This window comes from Podarcis muralis, chromosome 5 (genome assembly GCF_964188315.1).
Source record: "Podarcis muralis chromosome 5, rPodMur119.hap1.1, whole genome shotgun sequence".
Lineage (NCBI taxonomy): Eukaryota > Metazoa > Chordata > Lepidosauria > Squamata > Lacertidae > Podarcis > Podarcis muralis.
This window is the reverse complement of record NC_135659.1, coordinates 11,893,894-11,921,201: the sequence shown is the minus strand read 5'-3', so window position 1 is coordinate 11,921,201 and position 27,308 is coordinate 11,893,894. Positions and strand designations below refer to the sequence as shown.

The window sequence follows — 27,308 nt, the reverse complement described above, 5'->3', positions numbered from 1 at the left end:
CAAAGCTTGTTTACACTGTTGAATTTATCTTAATGCTGGCAGCGACCCTTTCCCCCATTTACCTGTTGGGGGCATGGTTAGTGAGCAGAGGTCAAGCCCTGTGGTCCAGGTGGGAGCCAGGTGCTGTAGGGGATTTCTGATTCTTCCGGCCATTTTGGCATAATCCATCAACTTAATCTGCCATTCTTTTCTGGTAGGGACTTTTATCTTCCCTACCAGAGCCACACTTCGCGTCACACGGAATACTTGTTCAATGATCAGGATCGCTGGTGTTTTTGCTTTTGCTTCTGTTTTCAAAGCACTACCTGAAGCTGCTAAACAGCACTTGGGGGAACAAAGTTGGGATGAGCAGTAGGACATAAACTCCCCCCCCCCCAATAATATTTATTATTTTCAGTAGATAAACATAGTAAAAAAAGAAAAGATTAACAATAATAAAGACAAACAAAAAAATAAAAGGAAAAGAGAAAAAAGAAAAAAGATACATACAACATATTACCACTTAATTAATTAAAATTAAGTACCATCCATCTTCATAAACATAGTATTTGACTTCCTCGAATCTCTTCCATCCGAATTTCTTAGTAATTACCAGTATATGTAGCAGTTTCCAATATCAGTGTTTCAAAAGACCATATCACAGTCCTAATCATATTACATAGCTTTCCTTTCGTACATTTTCTTATTTATAAATTTAATTCCATTTTAATCCTAGTCCTAATTGTTTCTTTCAAGTGGTTACATATCTTTAATATTTATTCAAGTAGTCTTTAAATTTCTTCCACTCTTCTTGATGTTCTTCTTCTTTCTGGTCGCGGATTCTCCCATGTTTCCCTAATCTAAACTACTCCAATAAACGCTTGTAACTGCTATTAGAGCTCTCTGGGAGAAAAAAAGACAGGTATACAACAGCGATAAGAGAGGCAGAGAGAGAGAGAGATAACTGTTTTTAAACTAAGGCAAATGGAATGTGCACAGAAAGTTTGCAATTAAAGGCAGATGGTTTGACTAACAGGGTTATATTTTTGTGAGATGTGGGGCCAGAATGCCAGAAGCCTTTGTGTGTGTGTGAAGCATACCTTCCTGTATCCTGAATGGAACTTTCCCAGGAGATAGCTAGAAAATTAATAGGGGGTACTTGATTAGTAAAAGAGACCCTTTGCAGTAAAATGAGGCCATCTGGATATAAACTAGCTGGATTTATAGATCTCTCCCCCCTTTTGAAAGCTCAGCTATGGATGTCCTGCAAGTGGAACGGTGCTTCAGTATTTTATTACTGGCCTTTGCACATTGTTCACAATATTTACAATATTTACATGCAGTTCCTTAGCCCCTTCCCCGAAAAGAAGACCTCCCTGTTTGTTTGAGATACGTTTGGGAAAGTTGCAGCTACTAAATCTGAATATACTCACAATTTTATTGTACTTATTTCACAGAACAGTCCTGTACATGCTTCTGAGAAATGAGTCCTATTGAGATCAGTGGGGCTTAGTCCTAAATCAATGGGTATAGGATAGGGCAAATTTGTCTGAGTCGGGAATGGCACAACTTAGCTGCCACCACAGTGAAGTCCCTGGTGAAGATCTTAATTCATGGCAGGTTTACATGGGAGCAGATGGTCCTCTGGTTCATTGCAGTTCTGAGGTGTGGGATTTGCTGTTTTGTAGGGTGGCGCTGTGGGTTAAACCACAGAGCCTAGGACTTGCCAATCAGAAGGTCGGCGGTTCAAATCCCCGCAATGGGGTGAGCTCCTGTTGCTCGGTCCCTGCTCCTGCCAACCTAGCAGTTCGAAAGCACATCACAGTGCAAGTAGATAAATAGGTGCCACTCCGGCGGGAAGGTAAACGGTGTTTCCGTGCGCTGCTCTGGTTTGCCAGAAGCGGCTTAGTCATGCTGGCCACATGACCCGGAAGCTGTACGCCGGCTTCCTCGGCCAATAAAGCGAGATGAGCGCCGCAACCCCAGAGTCGATCATGACTGGACCTAATGGTCAGGGGTCCCTTTACCTTTACCTTTAGGATGGTGAGAGGAATTCTTCAGCAGAAGCAAGGAAGTCACTACTCACTTTTAAGAAACTAAACTAGGGTTCTTGCGTTAAGCTCTTGGGTGTCATGACTCGTCGTCTTCCTGTTCTGCTGCAGCGTCAGCATTCAAATCAAACGAAATCAAGCTGTTAGACTACGCCAAAATTTTTGCAATTTATTTAGCAGACCACTGTAAACAAATGAAAACATTAGCAGCAGGGTGGATAAAAACCAATGATTTAAAAAAACAACAACAGATTTTTTTGATTTAAATAATTTTTAAAATAAAATGCTTTTTGAGGAAAAGCCTTTCTAAAGATAGTTTTCTATTTAGGTTACATTATAGTCCAAAGGCTGTTCATCAGGAAATAAGGATTTGTTTTAAGTTTTTCACGTGTGCTAAAATTCAGTCTAAGTTGTTTGTTGTTGTTTTTCTAAAAAAAGTTTAACCACATCAGTTAACAAACATGGATACATATGCTATAATGTTACTGCTTTAGTTAAATAAATTGTTTAAATTGTTATTAGGGAAATGATTATTTTTCTCCTTTCTCCAATAAAGTACAGCAGAAAAATTGTCCGTATATAAACAGTTAACTTATTAAACCTCACAATAATTTAATAATTATCTGTCGATGTATTTCTAATAGTATAACCAAATCAGTAATTTTTGATATAACTGTAAAAACTGCTCTGAAAATTTATTATTCCAAAAATGAAACCTTCATCCGGTTGTAAATATTAAGATTATACCAGCAAGAATGAGTCTTTCTGTAAATAAATAAATAAATAAATAAATAAATAAATCAATCAATCATGTCTAACTGACTAGTGATTTAAATCGATTTGATTTAAATCAAATCCACCCTGATTAGCAGGATTTTAATCTCACTTGTAATGTAACAAATCCTATGTATAATATGGATAGATACAAAATATAAATTATGAAATAATATGCAGTTGAAAATGTTGACAATAGGACCCAAGGAGGGGATTGGGGAAGGTCTCGAAATTCAGAGAAATCTCTCTATATGCATATGTATTTGGTTTTGTTATAAATTGATATTTTGTAAAATCAAATAAAAACGATTTTTAAAAAACCCAAAACATTCAAATCAACCCATAGCTGTCAACTGTCCCTTATTTGGCGGGAAAGTCCCTTATCCCAGCACTGTGTCCCGCTGCTGTCCCTTATTGATGATGTCCCTTAAACTTCCCGGGTTTCAAAGGAAGCAGCTCCTCTCCCTCCCTCCCTGCCAGCCAGGGAGGAGGGAGGCTCCAACTGTGTTGCTTGGCTGCGTTGCTCACCCAATAAGGAGTCTAAGAACGACTGGGGGGTGGAGCTTGCATGCCTTGTGCTGATCAAATCAGCCGCGTTGCCTGGGGACTCGCCTTTGCTCAGCGCTTCCCAGCGGAGAGGTGACAGTGGTTTTCCTTGCTGTATCCCCTTTGCCAGGTTGCTGCGCTGTGGGAACCACCGCTTGAGGCTTTGTTTGGCTGCTGGCTGGGCTTTCTGCCTTTGGCTCGGAGGGGCTCAAAAGTTGAACATACCTGTGCTTGGAAAATCCCTTATTTTTGAGGCTGCTGGTCCCTTATTTTCAAATCTGTAAGTTGACAGCTATGGATCAACCAGATCCTAGAAACAGAACATTTCCCCCCCAGTGGGATAGCTTAGATGAAATACCATCCCGTAGTAGAAAGTTTCACGCCCGCTCAGAGGAATTAAATGTTGTGCATTTCCTGGCATTGTAGCATTGGAAGAATGAGAATGCCCCATCCCTTAGTCTGAGGACCAAGCCTTGTTTGCCCTCTGTGAACTGCCAACATCATCAAAATCATTGAGTTACTGGAGTTTGCCAAGACATCAAGAGAGGCAAACCAAAATACAGCCCTCCTTGCCACCTGGTTCTGTATGCTAAAACCAAGTTTAGATAGTATCTTTCATAATTCCTGCCATACTACTCTCCTAGCCCCCAACCAACATAGCTCTGAAGTTGGCCAACGGTTGTATCTTTGGGCAGCCTTCAGCTAAAGAATGGTGCAAGCAGAACAATTTCTGCTTGTGCAAAAAGACTTAGTACAGTGGTACCTCAGGTTACATACCCTTCAGGTTACAGGCGCTTCAGGTTACAGACTCCGCTAACCCAGAAATAGTACCTCGGATTAAGAACTTTGCTTAACCCGAGATACCACTGTATTATAAAAAAAGGTAAAATCAATAAAAACTATACGCTTAAAACGTCAAATTTGAAACATGGTTAATAGGTATTTTCCTCCTTTAGTTTGAACGTTAGTCCTGTCAAAGGTATTCAACCATTTACTGCAAGGGGGGGGGGGGTGTTGCTCTGTGAGATAATCCCACTTGCAAGATTTTGACTTGCAGAGAGCAATTTTGCAAAGTGGTTCTATCTCTGAATGGAGTTTCCCAGAAAATCTGGCACGGGATTCGATGTGCTTTATCTGTCTGTGTCTCTCAAATCCTTACAGGCAGATGGTGGAGGGGGGCTGTTTTTATCACAGTGAGTGGGCTGGCTGATCTTTCAGCCGATGGACCTGTGTGAGGAAGAATGCATCTGAAAGCTGCAGGCCTTGTGACCGCTCCTCAAGATATAATGCTTCGGGAAATGGCTTCCCTCTGAACCTAGAGCTTTTTTTCATCACACTTACATTCTCCCTATGAAGGGACACGGGTGGCGCTGTGGTCTAAACCACTGAGCCTCTTGGGCTTGCCGGCCGGAAGGTCGGCGGTTCGAATCCCCGCAATGGAGTGAGCTCCCTTTGCTCGGTCCCAGCTCCTGCCAACCTAGCAGTTTGAAAGCACACTGGTGCAAGTAGATAAATAGGTACCACTGCAGTGAGAAGGTAAACGGCGTTTCTGTGTGCTCTGGTTTCCGTCACGGTGTCCCGTTGCACCAGAAGCGGTTTAGTCCTGCTGGCCACATGACCCGGAAAGCTGTGGACAAACGCCAGCTCCCTTGGCCTGAAAGCGAGATGAGCGCCGCAACCCCATAGTCCTGGCAGCCGCAGCCCAGGGGGCCTTCAGATGACCACCCATTGAGTGGTAGCTGGAGGAGACATTGGCAAAAAGACGGCATGTCAGCGGCTGGGCCAGCAGGACTTGTGCTGGTCACCTCAGCTTCCTTTCTGTTCCCCCCTGCCCGCCCCCAAAAATCTTAGAGCCAAGAGACAGCATAATAAAATGCTTGTTTTATTGTTTTTTTAAAAGTTTAAAAGATATTATCCCTTTCTGCAGCAGTGTGCTTAATCCCAAGCAAGCGTGTTTGGCATCAGGGCAGGCAGACGCAAGCTCCATTTGTTTCCCTGTAATCGTAAAGATGCTGCGATTTCAGTAAGATTAAATCCAAAGCTGCGCGTACTCAGAAGTGTTTGCTCTTATCAGGGTTGGCAAACTTTGTTTTTTATTTTATTTTTTTTATTCCGAAATGCCAAGCAAGTGGAAGCAGTTGTAAAGCGTGGAACGGCAGTGGAGCAGAAAAGAGATACAGTGGTACCTCGGGTTAAGTACTTAATTTGTTCCAGAGGTCCTTTCTTAACCTGAAACTGCTCTTAACCTGAAGCACCACTTTAGCTAATGGGGCCTGCTGCTGCCACCACCGCGCGATTTCTGTTCTCATCCTGAAGCAAAGTTCTTAACTCATCCTGAAGCAAAGTTCTTAAGGTACTATTTCTGGGTTAGCGGAGTCTGTAACCTGAAGCGTATGTAACCCGAGGTACCACTGTATGTTAATTGTGTGCTACTGAAGCCTTACTCACAGAGCCATCAAAAGGGACACACCCCACACCCATAAGACCATTAAGCTCAAAGTCTAAAATCAGCTGCATTGAGATCGTACATAACTTTCCTTAGACTGTGCTCACACTCCTGTTTATAGTGCACTCATCCTGCTTCCAGAGCTGGATTTTCAATACTAAGCACGTATGTATGCCGTGCATCGTTATACGATACTCCTGTTTGGTTTGAGAAATTCAATTGGAATTTCTCGATTGGAATTCTTAAGCTGTTCCTACTTGGTCTCTAGCCAAGGTATGAGCCCCCTAAAAAAAGGTAAAGGACCCCTGGATGGTTAAGTCCAGTGAAAGGCAACTATAGGGTTTCAGTGCTCATCTCGCTTTCAGGCCGAGGGAACCGGCGTTTGTCCACTGACAGCTTTCCGGGTCATGTGGCCAGCATGACTAAACCGCTTCTGGAGCAACGGGACATCGTTATGGAAACCAGAGCGCACAGAAACGCCGTTTACCTTCCTGCTGCAGCGGTACCTATTTACCTACTTGCACTGGTGTGCTTTCGAACTGCTAGGTTGGCAGGAGCTGGGACAGAGCAACGGGAGCTCACCCTGTCACTGGGAATCGAACCACCAACTTTCCGATCGGCAAGCCCAAGAGGCTCTGTTGTTTAGACCACAGCGCCACCCGCGTCCCTAACGCAGGGTAAAGACACGCTCAGCCCAACAAGGCCCCCTCGATGCATACAGAACAGAAGCAAAGTGAAGCCATTCAGATGTGAACAGTGTGTGTTGGGGGAGAGAGATTTAGGAAGCACTGAAAATGCAACCGCTGGAACATGGCTTTTTGAACACATTTTCAGTAAGATGCAGGGCGAGGTGCCCTATAATAACCTGGGTGCAGAGAGGAGCAGGAGAGGAGCAGGAGATGCATATGGGATGCAGCTGCTCAGAAGGCTGGTTCCGAAGGAAAGTTTGACTCTTGCCTAACTTCTCTCTTTTCCTTCTAGTATATTGGCAGCCTAGATGTACCCCGGCCAAACAGCAGGGTGGAGATTGTCACAGCCATGAGACGCATCAGGGTAAGTGGTGTCGATGCTTTGATTCCAGCACGCTAATGCATGTCTGCTGTATCCGAACAAGATTCGTGTGAACGAGAGAGAGATATCTTAATTCTAGATGGTTGGGAGAGGTAATGCGGAAATGCTGCGATTCTTATTAAGCCCCTTGTAAGCGAGTAAACGGGGACGCGGGTGGCGCTGTGGGTAAAAGCCTCAGCGCCTAGGGCTTCCCGATCGAAAGGGGTGCGCTCCCGTTGTTCGGTCCCAGCGCCTGCCAACCTAGCAGTTCGAAAGCACCCCCAGGTGCAAGTAGATAAATAGGGACCACTTACTAGCGGGAAGGTAAATGGCGTTTCCGTGTGCGGCTCTGGCTCGCCAGAGCAGCGATGTCATGCTGGCCACGTGACCCGGAAGTGTCTCCAGACAGCGCTGGCCCCCGGCCTCTTGAGTGAGATGGGCGCACAACCCCAGAGTCTGGCAAGACTGGCCCGTACGGGCAGGGGTACCTTTACCTTTACCTTTAAGCGAGTAAACGTGGTCCCTTCCTCAACGGCAGTGGCTCATGCTCTGTTTCTCCTGATAGTACCATATTTTTCGCTCTATAAGACGCACCAGACCACAAGACGCACCTAGTTTTTGGAGGAGGAAAACAAGAAAAAAAATATTCTGAATCCCAGAAGCCAGAACAGCAAGAGGGATCGCTGCGCAGTGAAAGCAGCAATCCCTCTTGCTGTTCTGGCTTCTGGGATAGCTGCGCAGCCTGCATTCGCTCCATAAGACGCACACACATTTCCTCTTACTTTTTAGGAGGGAAAAAGTGAGTCTTATAGAGCAAAAAATACGGTAATTTTAGCAACATGAATTCTTATAGCACTACCAGTGCACCTAGTTCTTTAGGAAGTAATAACAACATGAGGAGGAAGGTTTCCTGCCCCAGAGAGCTTGCAGTGTAAAATTCAACCCAGGAAGGCAGCTGCAGAAGAAAGATTGTGGGTTCAGTTCAGTTGTACCCTCACCTGAGTGCTAACCATTTCTGGCCTGAGGGCTCTTGGCCCATGGAAACAATTACTTTGCCTGCCCTGCCTCTCCCTCTCCCCCCTCACTGAATGTTTCTGGATTCTGTATTAGCTGATAACATGCAATACGGTGGATTTCATCAATAAACTCATTCTAGAAACTGTGAATACAGTGGTACCTTGGTTGTCAAACTTAACCCGTTCAAAAACCAAAGCATGACTTCCGATTGGCTGCAGGACTGGCCAATCAGAAGCTGCGGAAGCCACAACGGACATTTGGCTTCCGAAAAACATTGCAAACTGGAACACTTACTTCCAGGTTTGCAGTGTTCGGGAGCCGATTTGTTCAGGAGTCAAGCCAATCGACAATCAAGGTACCACTGTAGTAAGGTAGATCAAAAAGATGGATAGAAAATCTTCCGTAGAAGAACATCTCCAACCAGCATCTGACCTGTCATGAGAAATTCCCCCGTATATTGAAATACCCAAAGTTGATTATTTGAAGAAGTTTTCTTTCAAATTTGTGGTCAGCAGAGTTGAGAGTGCATTGTTGGCTATGATACATATATGGTGGAATTGTTTAAACATCAAACAATTTTGGGAAACAATATATAACAAAATGAAAAAAAAATTCAGATACTCATTTAGGAAAACACCAGAAGGTTTTCTATTGGGAATAGTACCAGGAAGCCTAAAGGAAGAAGACAAGACCGTATATTTATACGCAACAGTAGCCGCAAGGCTATTGATTGCGAAAAATTGGAAAAGTGGTATTGTACTGACAAAAATAGAGTGGCTTGCCAAATTATTGGAGTATTGCAATATATCCAAAACAATGGGAGAAATTGGAAAGATCGCAAAAGAGAAGATAGACAGGGACTGGAAGGCGTTTAAAAGATACTTGCAAAACCATATCGAAAAATCAGAACTCCTATTAGAATAAACAAGTTCCGTTTCAAATACTGAAATACTAAATAAGATGGATAACAATGTGTAATAGAAAAAGAAGTATGAAATTAGGTTGAAGGTGAGTGAAAGAAAGTAATAGAAGTGGGAAGAAATTGCTACTGGTAGATTGGAAGTCTAACACAAAGGTGGGGTGAGGGGTGGTGGATGGTGATTTGAAAAGGGAATTTTTTTTAAAAAAAAGAGAGAGAGTGCATTGTTGACTATCCAAGACCATTCCTGTTACTGAATTTGTATCTTTTCAGTTATGCTTAAACAATATGTGTGTTTGAGCAGATTCCTTGCATGCAGATAATAAAGAACATATTTTGCTCATCCACACTTGCTTTTTCTGATCTGTTATCCTGCTCTCAAAAACATTGCTTCATCCTATAAGGACGGTATTTTGCCACCATCTTAGTTACGATGTGCCTTATTTGGGAAGGCAAAAAAACATGGTGGACGTGGACCTCCCGTGACAGCAGATAGTTCTTTGTAGGACATTATGCAGCGTGCAAGAGCCTGTTGAATTTGCCCCCGGAGGACCAGCGCTTCTTCGCTGCTCTCCGTTTCTGAACAGCGATGAGCACAAGAACAGGAAATTCCTTGCCGCTGACCTGGGCAGACTCGTCCCAGAGGTCTCCAACCTCTGTTCCCCCATCCCTGCCCAGCCGTGTGCTAATGAAGCGAGGGAAAGCAGAGTAATGGGAATTCCTCGCATTCCAGCCTTAATCTGCCGCTCTGGATTCCATCTCAAGCTTAGCAGACAAGGAGGGAGGGAGCTGCCTGCCAGACGTCTTGGAAAGGGGGGGCAGCCTAGCTTTTCTGGGAATCGCAAAGCCAACATGAATCAGGCAAAGGTGTGGTGGAGCAGCAGTTGCCTTGTATTGAAGCCGAAGAACGAGAGAAACCCTGGCAAGGTGTACAATTTCCAAGCACTTAGCTAAGAAGTGTTTAAAATGCAGAATAGGACCTGGGTTTTTTTTTGGGGGGGGGGGAGTGTGTCAAAGCCCTAGCTGCTTCGGATTTTTTCGCTTTGCAAAAAAAGCTTTTGTAAAGGGACCCCTGACCATTAGGTCCAGTCATGGCTGACTCTGGGGTTGCGGCGCTCATCTCGCTTTATTGGCCGAGGGAGCCGGCATACAGCTTCCGGGTCATGTGGCCAGCATGACTAAGCCGCTTCTGGCGAACCCGAGCAGCGCACGGAAACGCCGTTTACCTTCCCGCCGGAGCGGTACCTATTTATCTACTTGCACTTTGACGTGCTTTCGAACTGCTAGGTTGGCAGGAGCAGGGACCAAGCAACGGGAGCTCACCCCGTCGCGGGGATTCGAACCGCCGACCTTCTGATCAGCAAGTCCTAGGCTCTGTGGTTTAACCCACAGCGCCACCCGCATCCCTTGTGTAATAGATGTGCTTATGTTAGGACCGTTTGATGTTGCCATGATTGGTGGGTTTTTTTAGTATTTTATCAACTGACCCTTATTATGGTCAGCGGGGTGTGTGTGTACGCGACAGTAGCATTTTCATGGATTTTTGAGACTTACTCTTTAAAGAGGGGGTTGGATTCATGAGAGAGACAACATCGATTTCAAAAAGGAGTGGAAACCATTTATAAACCATAATGGATGCTCGGGTTGCGAACGTGATCCGTGTGGGATGCACGTTCACAACCCACAGCGGTGCTTCTTCACACACACGGGTTGCAATTCGGCACTTCTGGGCATGCGCAAAGCGCGATTTAGTGCTTCTGCGCATGCGTGACCACCGAAACCCGGAAGTAACCCGTTCCGGTAATTCCGGGTTTCAGCAGGTGTGTAACCCGAAAAAACGCAACTTGAAGCGGCTGTAACCCGAGGTATGACTATATATAAAAAGACAGTATAAAGATTTGGACTCATTGGCAGGTTTTGGCTAAACTTTCACAACTATATGAGAGGTAAAAACCAGCAGGGTATAGAATTTGTTTAATAATTCAATACTGAAATACGGGGGAAGCCAAATTATAATTATAATAATTATTATTATAAATAATAATAATAATTAATATTATTATTAATAATAATACAGTGGTACCTCGGGTTACATACGCTTCAGGTTACATACACTTCAGGTTACATACTCCGTTAACCCAGAAATAGTACCTCGGGTTAAGAACTTTGCTTCAGGATGCGAACAGAAATCGCGCGGTGGTGGCAGCAGGAGGCCCCATTAGCTAAAGTGGTGCCTCAGGTTAAGAACGGACCTCCAGAACGAATTAAGTACTTAACCCGAGGTACTACTATAATAATAATAATAAAGAGGAGCCCTTCGTGGCTGTGGCGCAAGAGTTTGCTCCGCCATTGGCTGCTTGCAGTCCAGGGTCATTCAGGAGAGCCTTTGCGGAGAGATCTCCGGAAGAAAGCCCAGGTTCTGGTGGCGCTTCTTTCCCCTGGGGGGGTCAGGTGATGGTTGGAGACCTTCCCAATTTTCTCCTTTCATGGATTTGCTTTCTGATATGCCACCCCCCTCCCCTTCCCAGCTGCTTCTTGTTTCTCTCTCCTCCCACGGTAAAGACATGCAGCCCCCTTCAGAGGAGTGTGGTAGCCTCTGGCTTTTGTCAGGAATGCCTAGAATGGCTGTTGCATGTGGTCATTTTTCACCTTAGGCCTTTCCTAATCTGCAGGCAAGAGGCTGGATAGAATGCGCTGAGTTTTAATATATTTTCCGGACCAACTAGAGTTTAATTTGCGGGACCCCCCCCCCCCATATTCTATCAAAACAGTGTCGGGAAATCCAGTTCGCTTAGGCCAATGCGACTATTAGTCTAGCTTCTCAATTTTTATTTTGTAAATTTAAAGTTTAACGTGTAATTTCCACGTATAATTCTTGGTCATTATCGCAAACCGTCCAATTCACTTCGTCTAATCCTACACAACTACAAATTTCAGATTAGAATGCTTCAAAAAAGAAAGAAAGAACCGGACCCACCTCAAAGAGCTAAATGCGACAGCAACATGCAAGTGTGTGCGAACGGGAATAACTGTATAAATATCTGTCTTCCCATAAGGAGAAGCGCGCTTGGCCCAGGGTTCCCGATAGTACGGAGGAGCCCCTTGTGTGTTTTCACTAGCACTGACCGGTGATTTTAAAGATGCACTTGGTGTGTGCAGCCCATTTAGGGCTTTCAAGGTCAGCACCAACACTTTGAATTGTGCTTGGAAATGTACTGGGAGCCAATGTAGGTCTTTCAGGACTGGTGTTATGTGGTCTCGGCAGCCGCTCCTAGTCACCAGTCCTGACAGGAACAAATGGTTCTGCGAGCCCTAGAGTTACTTTGCCAGCCTCTCTGCTTTGCTCTACCAGCTGAGTAAGGCTGGCAAAGATCCGACCATGGGCCTAAAGCAATGGAGTAATCGGCTACCCACGTTTCTCAGAAACGGGCTCTCAGAAAAATTGCCTTACATTTTTGTGGCCTTGTTAAGCCGCACAAACCTAGGTTAGGTACGAAACCCGCTGGGCACCTCGGCTGTTCTCCACAAGCCACCATCCTAATAGATGCATTCTCTGTGGAGAGATTCACGTGGTTTCACATCCCAAAAGTGTTCAGTAAAGAGGCTGGAAGATTACCCACTCACTCAGTGAAAACTGATCTTGAGGAAAGGTCTCTAGAAATGGCATAGTTTATTCCTGAGCAGCCCGTTTTATCTTTTGTCTGTCCTATCTCAAGGGACGCGGGTGGCGCTGTGGGTTAAACCACAGAGCCTAGGACTTGCCGATCAGAAGGTTGGCGGTTCGAATCCCCGCGACGGGGTGAGCTCCCGTTGCTCGGTCCCTGCTCCTGCCAACCTAGCAGTTCGAAAGCACATCAAAGTGTAAGTAGATAAATAGGTACCACTCCGGCAGGAAGGTAAACGACGTTTCTGTGCGCTGCTCTGGTTTGCCAGAAGCGGCTTAGTCATGCTGGCCACATGACCCGGAAGCTGTACGCCGGCTCTCCTGGCCAATAAAGTGCATGAGCGCCGCAACCCCAGAGTTGGTCACAACTGGACCTAATGGTCAGGGGTCCCTTTACCTTTACCCCAAGTGTTTCACCTCATACCTTGGTAAATTCCCCCTTTTTGAACTCCCAAGGGCTTTGAAGCCTGGAGGATGTTAGATGGGAAGATCTTCTTGTTCTGTGCATTTGGACCCCTGGATGAAAGGATTTAAATATTTATCAGGATCTTGAATAGCTGACGCCCAAGCATACTTTTGTACCTTTTTGCTGTTTATATTTATTTACTCCCCTTCCAACTCTTGCCTCTTCTGGAGGACAAAAAGGTTGCCACCGTTTTGTGACACGTTTGGCTGGTCCTAATAAAATATATTATGCTACTGTGGATTACCATATTTTTCGCCCTATAGGACGCACTTTTTCCCCTCCAAAAATGAAGGGGAAATGTGTGTGCGTCCTATGAGGCGAATGCAGGCTTCAGGAAGCTATCCGCTAGCCGTGGGAGACGCAGCTCTCCCACGGCTAGCGGAGAGCTTGCCTGCACCCAGAAGCTTGGGGCGCGCTGAGCTCAGCACGCCCCCAAGCTTTAGGCTTCGCGCAGCTCTACACTAGCTCTACGTGGGATAGCAGCCTGTTCTGGGGGCTGGGTTTGGGGGAAGCTCGGGCTTCCCCCGCCCCAGCCCCGCACCTGGGGAAAAAATATTTCCCCCCCCTTTATTTCCCCCCCAAAAAACTAGGTGCATCCTATGGGCCGGTGCATCCTATGGGGCAAAAAATACGGTATTTCTGCCTCCCTTATGGGCCAGCCTGGCTCCCTTTGCTCATTGCTCCCACTTTGTGGCTCTTAGATGTTCTGAGAACCTGTCTTCCCCCACAGCCTGATTTCCTCACGGCAAAAGGGTAGAGTTTCTGCTTTTTTAAATAGCCTCTGTGGAATATAAAGGAGATGCTGAAGACAAAGTTCAGTTTGGAGAGGTTGGGGGACTCCCATCCACTCCCCCTGGCCCAAATTTTATATGAATATTATATAACTGCCCTGGATGTGTGTATGAGTTTGTTTTGCTTGTGTAAACTATTGAGAGGTAGAAGCAGTGTGCATTAAACTGATGAATTCTGTCACATGTGACCTTTTGAAAACAGGATCTTCCTGATTCTATGATCTGATGTTGGCACCAGGCCTATGTCCTTCTGTGACATTGTTGACAAGGAAATCCAGCTTTCTATCACATTGCCATTCCCTGTTCCTGCCCCGAAATGATCAGTACATGCCCCTCTCTTGGCAGTTTGCAAATGCAGAATTCTATACTGGTCCCCTGCCTGGAGCAAGTCTGACCCATGGAGCGATTGTCTGGATAAATAAGGGTCATGGAGATGACATGAAGCAGTTTCCCATGGTGCAAGACCCTTTAGGAGATAGTTACACTCGGAGAAGTCTTTGTAAATGTGCTTCTCAGCAGCCCAATGGTCAGTTAAGTATCTGGCTTGAGGACCTGCCGGTAGCTAACCAAGCCAGAAAACAGCCGACTTAGGATTTAACCAGGAGGCATTGACGTTTTTATTAAAGATAAGATACAACGTTTAAGAGTTTGCATTGTGGTTACAGAAGTGGATGGTTTTTAGAAATGGTACAGATCTGTAAAGGTAAAGGTAAGGGTACCCCCGCCCGTACGAGCCAGTCTTGCCAGACTCTAGGGTTGTGCGCCCATCTCACTCAAGAGGCTGGGGGCCAGCGCTGTCCGGAGACACTTCCAGGTCACGTGGCCAGCGTGACATCGCTGCTCTGGCGAGCCAGAGCCACACACGGAAACGCCGTTTACCTTCCCGCTGGTAAGCGGTCCCTATTTATCTACTTGCACCCGGGGGTGCTTTCGAACAGCTAGGTTGGCAGGCGCTGGGACCGAGCAGCGGGAGCGCACCCCGCCACGGGGATTCGAACCGCCGACCTTTCGATCGGCAAGCCCTAGGCGCTGAGGCTTTTACCCACAGCACTACCCGCGTCCCACACAGATCTGTAACTAATAAAGAAAATGAAGATCTACTTGAGCATTTGGGTGAGCCCATGGGTATGAAATGCAATGCAAAATAAACTTGAGATAAAACAAAAGCTATGCAGTTTGCGAAGCTGGCGTTACAAATATAGGAAGCAAGCAGCCAACTGAACCACGTCCGTCGTTGATTAAATAATTTGCTCTACTTGGTCCAAAGTGCAGAAATGCAGTGGGGAGAATAATTCTCAGTCTGTGCTTCTGTCTGGCTTTTCATACTTCTGTTCTGGTTAAAGGAAGAGCTGTCATGGTTGGACGATGCTTCCATCACCAATGGAGGAGCTGCCTCCAGCTATCGCAATGGCCCTTACGTTTCCTGATAGGAATGTCTCACCCCTGACTTCATACTGTGTGTTTGGACCTTCCCAACACCTGGGTATCTTGACTGATTCACACATCCTTCCTTGACATCATCTTCTGTCATGGTTATGACAGCGTGAAATAATCTGCGTCTCATCTGCAGTATTGCTATTCCTTAAGAACTGATGTTGTTGTTGTTTAGTCGTTTAGTCGTGTCCGGCTCTTCGTGACCCCCTGGACCAGAGCACACCAGGCACTCCTGTCTTCCACTGCCTCCCGCAGTTTGGTCAAACTCATGCTGGTAGCTTCAAGAACAGTATCCAACCATCTCGTCCTCTGTCGTCCCCTTCTCCTTGTGCCCTCCATCTTTCCCAACATCAGGGTCTTTTCCAGGGAGTCTTCTCTTCTCATGAGGTGGCCAAAGTATTGGAGTCTCAGCTTCACGATCTGTCCTTCCAGTGAGCACTCAGGGCTGATTTCCTTCAGAATGGAGAGGTTTGATCTTCTTGCAGTCCACGGGACTCTCAAGAGTCTCCTCCAGCACCATAATTCAAAAGCATCAATTCTTCAGTGATCAGCCTTCTTTATGGACTGATGTACACCAAGGAAAAAAGGTTTCCTATTGCTAAGCAAGGACCCTATCCCCATCAGTGACGGAGCCTACTCAGGGCTCAACCACACTAACCTTCGCTCTGCACAGCTCTGGGCAAAGGGCAAGGGCTTTCTAGGTCTGTGTTTGAGTCCTTCCTTCCTTCCTTCCTTCCTTCCTTCCTTCCTTCCTTTTTGCCCCAGTGCTCTCCCTTTAAAATACTGCTCTTTACTGCGGAATCGGAACAAATGGCAATCTGCGGACAACTCAAATTGCTCCAATTCAGTAGTAAATGTTGGGTTTTCCTGAAGAAAGCACTGGGGGGGGGGGGACCAAAAAACAACTAGTGTTCAAACATGGGCAGGGGAAGCATGAGTCTGTGGCTAGAAAGTGTGGATGAGCCCTTAGTTTTCAGCAGGTCTTTCTCAGCAGCTGTGAATCATGTACGAAAACAATCCTTGCTTTATTCTCCTGTATAAAACAGTTATTGTAAAGCAGCTTGTGCAATAATTTTCCATCATAAGCTCGGATTTCACTCTGTACCTGAAGGTGCATAGAGGCTCCGTCACACAATCTGAGATCTTCATGCAGAGAACATACTGAAGTCTTAAAATCTTTCAGGGGTCACCTATGACTCCCCGTTATCATACCTCCAGATGATGTCTCAGGATCCTGAATGAAACTACAGTGGTACCTCGGTTTACTAACTTAATCCGTTCCAGAAGTCCGTTCTTAAACCGAAACCGTTCTTAAACCGAGGCTCGCTTTCCCTAATGGGGCCTCCCACCACCGGTGCCCTTCCAATGTTCAGCTTCCATTCTTAGACCGAGGTAAAGTTCTCAAACCAAGACACTATTTCCGGTTTTGCGGAGTTTCTAAACCAAATTGTTCTTAAACCGGACTGTTCTTAAACCGAGGTACCACTGTATTTGATGGTTTTAGGACGAAAGTAACCCTGCCTTGTCAGTCTTGTCCTGCCCTAGTTCATTCAGATGTCAAAGAGGTAAACAACTACATGACATTTAGAAGACATCTGAAGGCAGCCCTGTTTAGGGAAGTTTTTAACGACTAATGTTTTAATGTATTTTTAACCTTCTGTTGGAAGCCAGCCGCCCAGAGTGGCTGGGGAAACCCAGCCAGATCGGCGGGGTAGAAATAATATGTTGTTGTTGTTGTTGTTGTTGTTGTTGTTGTTGTTGTTGTTGTTGTTGTTGTTGTTGTTGTTGTTATTCCTGTGGAGCTGGCCTCAGGAATTCTGTGGAGGGCTGTACTTCATGACAAATGTGCCCCTGAGGCTCGTGCTTCATGTAAGTGCTGAGACAGCAAGTTTGTGCCATCATCCATTTGTACTTCTCTGTTTTGTACAAGACAGAAGTGGCTCAGAAGCTAGGAAAGGGTACGTTCTATCATATATGGTGGACCTGAAAAAGGGTAAAAGAGTGATGGGAAATAATTCATAATGAACTGGAAAAAAATGAACTGAAAAAAATGTTTAAAAGCACTGCCCGCCCCCCCAAAAATAAACCCAGTCCTTTCTGTTGGGGATAATTCAGACTGAAATTCCCAGGTGTCAAAAAAGGTTATTTATGTATTCCACTACTGCGGCCTGTGTTTCGTTAGCCCAGAAATGGAAAACGAGCAAGGTCTCAACTAAAGAAGATAAGCAAATTAAACTGATGGAATATTCGCAGCTTGCGGACCTAACATATAGAATAAGAGAACAACAAGAACGTATCTTTAAAGAAGATTGGAAAATGTTTATTGAATACATGGAGGAAAATTGTGTATATTTGAAAACGTGGGCAGCATTAAGATAAATCCAGCAGTGTAAATAAGTTTTGATGGATGTAATAATGGAATACTGAATGGTTTAGTTTATGTAAAATATTCAGCAATTTATGTTGTGCAAAATGAACCATGGAAAGAGAGGAAGGGAAGTCGTTGATATTTTAAGGTTGTTTAAGTGAACATTAGGGACGTGGGTGGTGCTGTGGGTTAAACCACAGAGCCTAGGGCTTGTTGATCAGAAGGTCAGTGGTTCGAATCCCCACAACGGGGTGAGCTCCCGTTGCTCGGTCCCTGCTCCTGCCAACCTAGCAGTTTGAAAGCACAAATTGCAAGTAGATAAATAGGTACTGCTCCAGCGGGAAGGCAAACGGCGTTTCCGTGCGCTGCTCTGGTTTGCCAGAAGCGGCTTAGTCATGCTGGCCACATGACTTGGAAGCTGTACGCCGGCTCCCTCAGCCAGTAAAGCGAGATGAGCGCCGCAACCCCAGAGTCGGCCACGACTGGACCTAATGGTCAGGGGTCCCTTTACCGTTAAGTGAATATTCTAAAATGTAAAACAAATTGAATAAAAATTATTTTTAAAAAAGAAAAGGTCTCTTCCTCAACAGGCTGACAGCTGGCCAGGCCTGCGGAAGCTCCTTGCTAGGGTATCCCCTCCAAGCACATTGCGTCTTCCGCTGACACTGCCCTTGTCCGTGGCCCACCTGTCTGGCCCCCTTATGAGGTTGCTTGGTAGCTATGACATGGGGGCTGCCTTGCGCATGAAATAAGCCTCTGGGGGTGGCAGACCAAGGGCTGGATTCGTGTGCCTCACAAATAGCTTGGAGACACTGCTGAGGGGGCCTTCCTTCTCGTTGTGCTTTTTCTCCCCACAGTACGAGTTCAAAGCCAAAAGTATAAAGAAGAAGAAGGTCACTCTCATGGTGTCCGTGGACGGTGTGAAGGTGCTGCTGAAGAAAAAGAAGAAGAAGAAGGTGAGTTCCCGATTTCTCGGGCTGCAATAAGCTCTGGGCCCCGTCTGTGCAATTCCTCCCTTAGGCTGGATGGAAGGAGATTTCCGTGAAGGAAAGCGTTGACTTTCATGAGGCAGCCAGTGTCCTATCTGGCTCCGTGAGGTAAAAGAGAGCCGACTATCCCCCATATTTGCTCGGGACACTTTTCTGCTCAGCAGGATGCAACCTGGGTGGCAAGGTTTCTTTTTGTCTCTGCCAGACAGGCCCTTACCAAAATTGGTCGAATCAAATGTCTGTAATCTTAAAGGCAGCAGTGACAGTGGTGGGGGACGGGGACGGACGGACAGACAGACAAAACGGAGGACGTTTCTTTCTCTCCCTGCTGCTGTTGCCATGAGAAGAATGAGCAGTGAGCCTGCATTTTCAAATGCACAACAGCATTTCTTGTTGCGTTGAGGGGGAAATGAAGGAGAGAACGGATCTTGTGGGAGGTACAAAAAGGTGCTTTGAAACGCAGTCTTCTTGTCTTCCTGCAGCCGGGGGTGGAGTGGAGACCAAGGGGAGAAAGAATCTTCCTTCTCCTCTTTGCTCCCCTTCCACCCACTGCCACTGCTTCCGGGCGCACAAAAAAGGGACGTGGGTGGCACTGTGGGTTAAACCACAGAGCCTAGAACTTGCCGATCAGAAGGTTGGCGGTTCGAATCCCTGCGACGGGGTGAGCTCCCGTTGCTCGGTCCCTGCTCCTGCCAACCTAGCAGTTCAAAAGCACATCAAAGTGCAAGTAGATAAATAGGTACCACTCTGGCGGGAAGGTAAACGGCGTTTCCATGCGCTGCTCTGGTTCGCCAGAAGCGGCTTAGTCATGCTGGCCACATGACCCGGAAGCTGTACGCCGGCTCCCTCGGCCAATAAAGCGAGATGAGCACCGCAATCCCAGAGTCGGCCACGACTGGACCTAATGGTCAGGGGTCCCTTTACCTTTACCTTTACAGCTTATAGGCCTTGTTTGGCTGTGTGCTCCTCTTACCCGAGTAGAACCTAAGCCTTGCCCATCAGCTGGCTAGCGCGGGCCATATCCTGCTGCATTGGCCGCAGGTGCCCCTTCCTTCCTGGCAAAAGGCACCTGCAGCCAATGCAGAGTCACATCTCATCCTGCCCGCCCTGCGGGTTGCAGGTGACATCCGCTGATGCCAGGTCACCTGAAGGATGATGGGCGCACCAGACCTTCCTTGTGAGCTTTGTAATAACTCTGCCACTCAGCGAGGCACCTGTCTTGCTTATACGCAGCTCTCTTTTGCAGAAGAAAGAGTGGGACTGGGACGAGAGCAAACTGCTGGTGATGCACGACCCCATCTACAGGTGAGATCTCGAGAGCAAGGAAGGAGTGTCGGCCCGTAGCACACTTAACTTGGGTCGGTCTGTGTCTGGCCAAAGGAAATCTACAGTTGGACCTCTGGCCGCTGCTGGCAGGTTAATGAAAGGGGAAGCAGAGCCTTGTCTTAGGGAGAAGGGAACCTCGCACTGCAGACGAGGCACAAGGGGAGGATGGGCTCGGTCGCTTTAAAAGCAAAAAACCCCCACATAAAATGGAAAAGGACATGGTCTTGCTTGTCAGTGTTCACAAAAGCCAGTTGATGCCCCCTGCAGGTTGACAGCAGGTGGACTTTTCTGGGTGAGGGATCCTCCCACCAATCTGAGCGTTCCCACATGAAGCCTGGTGTCCTGTATGCAAAGGGATGCGGGTGGCGCTGTGGTCTACACCACTGAGCCTCTTGGGCTTGCCGATCAAAAGGTCGGCAGTTCGAATCCCCGCAATGGAGTGAGCTCCCATTGCTCTGTCCCAGTTCCTGCCAACCTAGCAGTTCGAAAACACGCTGGTTCAGGTACTGTGGTACCTCAGATTACATACGCTTCAGGTTACAGACTCCGCTAACCCAGAAATAGTGCTTCAGGTTAAGAACTTTGCTTCAGGATGAGAACAAAAATCGTGCGGTGGTGGCAGCAGGAGGCCCCATTAGCTAAAGTGGTGCTTCAGGTTAAGAACAGTTTCAGGTTAAGAACGGACCTCCGGAACGAATTAAGTACTTAACCCGAGGTACCACTGTAGATAAATAGGTACCGCTGCGATGGGAAGGTAAACAGCATTTCCGTGCACTCTGGTTTCTGTCATAGTGTCCCGTTGCACCAGAAGTGGTTTAGTCATGCTGGCCACATGATCCAGAAAGCTGTCTGCAGACAAATGCCTGCTCCCTCGGCCTGAAAGTGAGATGAGTGCCGCAAGCCCATTGTTGCCTTTGACTGGACTTAACCGCCCAGGAGTCCTTTACTTTTACCTTTTTATCTTTATGCAGGTAAAGGGACCTCTGACTGTTAGGTCTAGTCGTGGCCGACTCTGGGGTTGCGATGCTCATCTCGCTTTATTGGCCGAAGGAGCCGGTCATGTGGCCAGCATGACTAAGCCACTTCTGGCAAACCAGAGCAGCACACGGAAACACCGTTTACCTTCCCGCCGGAGCGGTACCTATTTATCTATTTGCACTTTGACATGCTTTCAAACTGCCAGGTTGGCAGGAGCAGGGACTGAGCAACGGGAGCTCACCCCGTCATGGGGATTCAAACCGCCAACCTTCTGATTAGCAAGTCCTATGCTCTGTGGTTTAACCCACAGCGCCACCTGCGTCCCTTCTTTATGCAGAGCCCATCCCAAATAACCATTCCAAGACAGGAGTTCCCTACTTGCCCTTGTCCTGCTTTCCTCTTATGCCCGGGTGGGAAGCTGTTATTGGACTCCCACCCACGGCAACCAGTATGACCAGTGCCCAGGGGTGATGGGACTTGTGAGTCCCACCACACCTGGAGGGCCACAGGCTCCTATCCCAGCCAAAGAGCATGGGAGCCTCTTTTGCGCATCTTGGGCTCCTGTACAATTATTGTGCCGTTCCTGCAGGATATTCTACGTGTCCCACGATTCCCAGGACCTGAAGATCTTCAGCTACATTGCCAGAGATGGCTCCAGCAACGTCTTCCGCTGCAACGTCTTCAAGTCGAAGAAGAAGGTGAGCTCCAAGCTGGTCTGGTCTGGCCAGCAGCAGGCAAGCCTTGGGGTGGGGGCCTCTGAGTATCTCTCTTTGTTGGGCAGGATCCTGGTGTAAATGTGGAGATAGCACCTCTGGCAGAGCTTGCAGCTGGAGACACAGTGTGGAACCTGAGACCTACTTAGATGGGGATTGTGAACAGGTTACAAGGAAGGCAATTTTCTCTCCCAGATTGAAGCTAGTATGAGAAAAGACCACCTCTGGTGCCAAAGGTTTTTTCCCTTCTTCTACTCTTTCTTTCTGTTTTTACATGCTATGGCAGACTGAAACATCTGGAGGGGCCCCCTCTGGACTTAAAAATTGGCTCCCCATGGAGATGCAAAGAGGTGGAGGGAATGTTCTTTCATATGTGGGGGACTTGTAAAAGGGTAGAAGAGTACAGTGGTGCCTCGCAAGACGAAAAGAATCCGTTCCGCGATTCTTTTTGCCTAGCAGTTTTTTCGCCTTGCGAAGCAACCCCATTGGCGGCTAAGCAGATTAGCGCTATTAGCGATTTAGCGCTATTAGCGGCTTAGCGGGCTTAGCGGCTAAGCTGTTAAAAGCCTATTAACGGCTTAGCGGCTTTGAAAAAGGGGGGGGGGAGCAAAAAAAATATGGTGAGACTCGCAAGACATTTTCGTCTTGCGAAGCAAGCCCATAGGGAAATTCGTCTTGCGAAGCGCCTCCGCGACGGAAAACCCTTTCGTCTTGCGGGTTTTTCGTCTTGCGAGGCATTCGTCTTGCGGCGCACCACTGTATTGGGAAATGATCCATAACAAATTGGGGAAAGAATTAAAAGTACTTTCCCCCCCAAAACAGAGTCCTTTCTGTTGGGGATAATTTAGACTGAAATTCCCAGGTGTCAAAACAGGTTATTTCTGTATGCTACTACTGCGGCCCATGTTTTGTTAGCCCCAAAATGGAAAACGAGTGAGGTCCCAACCAAAGAAGAATGGGAACTTAAGTTGACAGAATATGTGCAGCTTGCAGACTTAACCTATAGAATAAGAGAACAAGAAGAACATACATTTAGAGAAGATTGGAAAACGTTTATTGAATCTATGGGAAATAATTGTGTACAGCTGAAAACCCTGGCATCATTAAGATAAAATCAACAGTGTAAACAAGTTTTGATTGACGTAATAACGGAACACTGAATGGTTTAGTTTATGTAAAATATGCAGGGTTTTATGATATGCAAAATGAAGCATGGAAAGAGAAGTAGGAAAGTCATTGATATCTTAAGGATGTTTAATGAGTATTTTAAATTGTAAAATGGAAAATTTAATAAAAATTATATAAAAGAGAGAGAGGGAGGATGGGGGAGCTGGGGACAGTTACTTGGGCACAAATGCCTTGCCTGGACTGCTTGAATGGTCAGGATCCTGTGTGGCGCTACCCCCCGTTGGAGTTGCATCCTTGGGTTTCTCTCCAGTTTGCATCAGGACAGAGGTGGCAAGAGGTCCTTGATTCGGCAAAGGGTCCATTGTTCTTTGTGTCCCGGGAAGAACCTCTTTCCTTGTCTCTCTGCAGAGTCAGGCCATGCGCATTGTCCGAACTGTGGGGCAAGCATTTGAGGTCTGCCACAAGCTGAGCCTGCAGCACACTCACCAGAACGCGGACGGCCAAGAGGACAGCCAGAGCGAGAAGGGCAGGGAAGACCCGGAGGCGCCAGGTGCGTGGGCGAGGGCAAAGAGGCTGCTGCTGGCACCCTCAGTCTGGATGTTCCTGAAGAGAATCACTCTCTTCTCAGAGCAACAGGGCTGCCAGAAACCACCGTGATGAGGAAAGTTGCACTTGGCAAAGTTTGAGAAACTCCCTCTCACTCCGACGCCGAGTTGAGAGGGTGTACAGAGCAAACATCTGGCCCCATTCTGTCAGGGACTGGGCAGAGGAGGAATGGTGGAGACTGCCTCCCCGGCCTGACCCTTCCATAGAAGAAGAAGGCAGTTCAGAATTACAACAGGGGTTGAGGGAGGTCACAGGTCAGGGGGAGATGAGGGGGAAAGCTGGGAAATAATGGGAGAGGAGGAGGAGGAAGAGGTACCAAAGGGGTGACTGTTGATGGACTCAGTGTCTTTAGAAAGCATTCCTCTCCCAGAATCTGGCAAGCCTTGAAAGTAGGAGAGCAAAGAGCTCAAAGGCAGAGGGCACGTAGCATCACGCGTAGCTGTGACACATGAGAGAAGAACGGGGGTGGACACTCACTCGGGGCAACACCATTATTCCAAGTGGCTCCATTCCTAAGTCTCTCTGTGAATATTGAATAAAAAGCAGTTGGTAAGAACTTTCCCTTGCCTTATCCGTTCCTGGCGTCCTGCCATGGGGGTTGGGTCTTCTGCCGCCTGACGCATCCCCCCAACAACCCACTGCCTGCCCCTTGGCAAGCAGGCCACCAGAAGCCTCCACCAGCCCCCTTGACCCTTAGAGGAGAAGCTTGCGGACTTCCTTCCATTTTCTACCACGCGTTTTCGGGGATAATTCCCTCCTCCTCCACCCCGCCCTCACGGTGCCCTTTGTTTTCTCCTAGCATTGCCTGAAGCAGAGCCAGTTGTCGCCGCTGAGGAAACAGACATTGACGCCGTGGACTCTGGGCTGCCGGGGAGGCACCACCTGGAGTTCAACAGGGGAGTGACGGACCTTGATGCTGTCGGGGGAGAGCTGCCTGGCCTGCTTTGCACCAAGGTACATTCATCTTGAGGGACGCGGGTGGTGCTGTGGGTTAAACCAACAGAGCCTAGGGCTTGCCGATCAGAAGGTCGCGGTTCAAATCCCTGCGACGGGGTGAGCTCCTGTTGTTCGGTCCCTGCTCCTGCCAACCTAGCAGTTCGAAAGCACGCCAGTGCAAGTAGATAAATAGGTACCGCTCCAGCGGGAAGGTAAACGGCGTTTCCGTGTGCTGCTCTGGTTTGCCAGAAGTGGCTTAGTCATTCTGGCCACATGACCCGGAAGCTGTACGCCGGCTCCCTCAGCCAATAACGCGAGAGGAGCACTGCAACCCCAGAGTCGGTCACGACTGGACCTAATGGTCAGAGGTCCCTTTACCTTTACCTTTACATTCATCTTGGGGGACGGGACTGCAGCCTACGGAAATCTGTTGGCTCCCATTCCGTAGAACCAGGAGTCTGCGAAAGAGCAGGCTGCAGCCACAGCACAGGAGCAGAAGAGAGGCCTGCAGAGCAAATTTCCCAAGCCTTAGAGTCATCTCGGGGGGTGGGGGAAGACCCACATTTCTGTGGATCTAATCTGGGGGGGCGGGTTGATCATTCTTGCCTTAGATATGGCAAATCAAAGCAACTCCGTGGTGTCTTCCCCCAGTGGGACTGAGGTTCAGTGCCGAAGGCCTTCTGGCGGTTCCCTCACTGCGAGCAGCCAAGTTACAGGGAACCAGGCAGAGGGCCTTCTCGGTAGTGGCACCCGCCCGGTGTAATGCCCTCCCACCAGATGTCAAAGAGAACAACAACTACCAGACTTTTAGAAGACACCTGAAGGCAGACCTGTTTAGGGAAGCTTTTTATATTTAGTAGATGATTGTATTTTAATATTCTGTTGGAAGCCGCCCAGAGTAGCTGGGGAAACCCAGCCAGATGGGCGGGGTATAAATAATAAATTGTTGTTGTTGTTGTTGTTGTTGTTGATTCCCTGCAGCTTGTTTGTCTTTTTCAGGGCTTGCTCCACAACGAGGACATCCTGACGGCTTCCCCCGAGACGCTGCTCCCGTCTTCTGCCCAGCTGTCTGAGCCAGGGACCCCTCTCTCTGCTCACCACCAAAGGCAGCTATTGCAGCAGCTCTTGCAGCAGCAGACGCAGCAGACACAAGTGGCCGTGTCCCAGGTTGTTATCTCTGTTCTGCGGGAGGGAAGAGCACAAAGGGATCCACGGGGCAGAGCCGGTGCATGAAATGCTCCTGTCCTAGAAATGACCAGATGCCTTAAAGGGCCAGTGGCTGGTGTCATGAGAGAGATGCCCTATTGGGTCCCTGTGACTCTGTGTGGTGTAGTGGTTAAGAGCGGTGGACTCGTAATCTGGTGAACCGGGTTCGATTCCCTGTTCCTCCGCATGCAGCTGCTGGGTGACCTTGGGCCAGTCACACTTCTCTGAAGTCTCTCAGCCTCACTCACCTCACAGAGTGTTTGTTGTGGGGGAGGAAGGGAAAGGAGATTGTTAGCCGCTTTGAGACTCCTTCGGGTAGTGATAAAGCGGGATATCAAATCCAAACTCTTCTTCTTCTTCTCACTCGCTCTCCTGCATTTTTTTTTTTTTATTGCTCGTTCAGTGTTTCCACGGAATGTTGCTCAGGAGTCTGTTCCTCATTCCTAGCTATTTTTAATTCTGCCTGCTATCTCAGCATGGCTTCCGACAGTTATCTTGGCTTTCAATGATCGCCAGAATGCTGCTGTCGCCTGGTTCTCCCTCTTTGCCCCAGCTCATTCTCCCTCAGTTCAGTCTGGAACCTTCAACTGCTTATCCTGCCTAATTGGGTGTCTCATCACAATTTCAAACTCAAGATCTTTTCTCCTAAGCCTTCCTCTGCTCAGTTACTCTCTGTAGCCAGCAGCAATGACCACAGCTTCCTCTGTTGTCCAGGCAACAAGCCTTGATTTCAGCTTTGAAAGCTCCCTCTCTCTGGCTCTGAGCATTGCTCAGTGCCCATCGCGTTTCTCCTCCCTGTGCCGTGTTGTGAAAATCCACTTTTCCTGGGCGCATTTTCCACCCACTCTTTAGAAACTGGTGGCGCTGTGGGTTAAACCACAGAGCCTAGGGCTTGCCGATCAGAAGGTCAGCGGTTCGAATCTCCGCGACAGGGTGAGCTCCCGTTGCTCGGTCCCTGCTCCTGCCCACCTAACAGTTCAAAAGCACGTCAAAGTGCAAGTAGATAAATAGGTACCGCTCTGGCGGGAAGGTAAACGGTGTTTCCGTGTGCTGCTCTGGTTCGCCAGAAGTGGCTTAGTCATGCTGGCCACATGACCCAGAAGCTGTATGCCGGTTCCCTCGGCCAATAAAGCGAGATGAGCGCCGCAACCCCAGAGTCGGCCACGACTGGACCTAATGGTCAGGGGTCCCTTTACCTTTACCTTTAGCAGTTTTGTGACGGCCTAGCAAGTGTGTGCCTACATGGGTGCAGAGTGTCTTCCGAGAAGATTTCCCTTTGCTTCCTTCTCTGCTTCCTCTGAGCCTCTGCATCTCACCTGAGTCTTCCTTTATCTCTGTTCCTGCAGGTGCACTTGTTGAAGGACCAGCTGGCAACAGAGGCCGCTGCCCGCCTTGAGGCCCAAGCCCGAGTGCACCAGCTCCTGCTGCAGAATAAGGACCTCCTGAACCATATTTCGCTTCTGGTGAAGCAGGTGCAAGAACTAGAGGCAAAGCTGTTGGGATCCAACCCCAGTAAGAGCTCCTCTTCCTCCATATTCCTCCTCCTTTTTCATTCTCCCGCTTCTCCTTAACTCCTTAACTGCAAGATTTTCATCTGACAGTTGCTCTTCCGACTTTGTGCTTACCATCGCAGTGACGCTGCGAGCAGGGGCGGAGGAAGGGGGGCGGTGGGGGCGGGCCGCCCCGGGTGTCACCACTGAGGGGGGTGACAAAAGGCCGGGTGGCACTCACCATGGGGCCTGCAGCACGCCTGAGCCACCTGTCTCTCCCGGAAGTGACGCGATGGCTTGGGCGCCCGCAGGCTCCACTCTGCCCCAAACAGCCCGCCCGCTGCCTCCCCCTCAGGGTATAGGGCAGCTGAGTGGGAGGAGGCAGGCAGACTCTTCGGAGGCCCCACGGAGCGTCCTGCCCCGACTTGCAC

The 27,308-nt window shown here is 47.9% G+C and overlaps 1 protein-coding gene across 3 annotated transcripts in view; it reads left to right on the top strand.

Annotated features, from left to right (window-relative positions):
• Positions 1-27,308, top strand: part of LOC114598616 (carboxyl-terminal PDZ ligand of neuronal nitric oxide synthase protein) — a 78,378-nt gene that overhangs the window by 27,572 nt on the left and 23,498 nt on the right. For 2 of the 3 annotated variants that reach the window (XM_077928275.1, XM_028732492.2), the window contains exons 2-9: positions 6,778-6,849; positions 18,363-18,461; positions 19,741-19,799; positions 21,388-21,496; positions 23,048-23,189; positions 24,045-24,199; positions 25,181-25,348; positions 26,734-26,899. In XM_077928275.1, coding sequence (XP_077784401.1) covers positions 6,778-6,849; positions 18,363-18,461; positions 19,741-19,799; positions 21,388-21,496; positions 23,048-23,189; positions 24,045-24,199; positions 25,181-25,348; positions 26,734-26,899 — 970 coding nt within the window. Of the gene's footprint in view, positions 1-6,777; positions 6,850-18,362; positions 18,462-19,727; positions 19,800-21,387; positions 21,497-23,047; positions 23,190-24,044; positions 24,200-25,180; positions 25,349-26,733; positions 26,900-27,308 lie in introns of those variants that run through there. The other variant, XM_077928276.1, reaches the window with a different exon arrangement.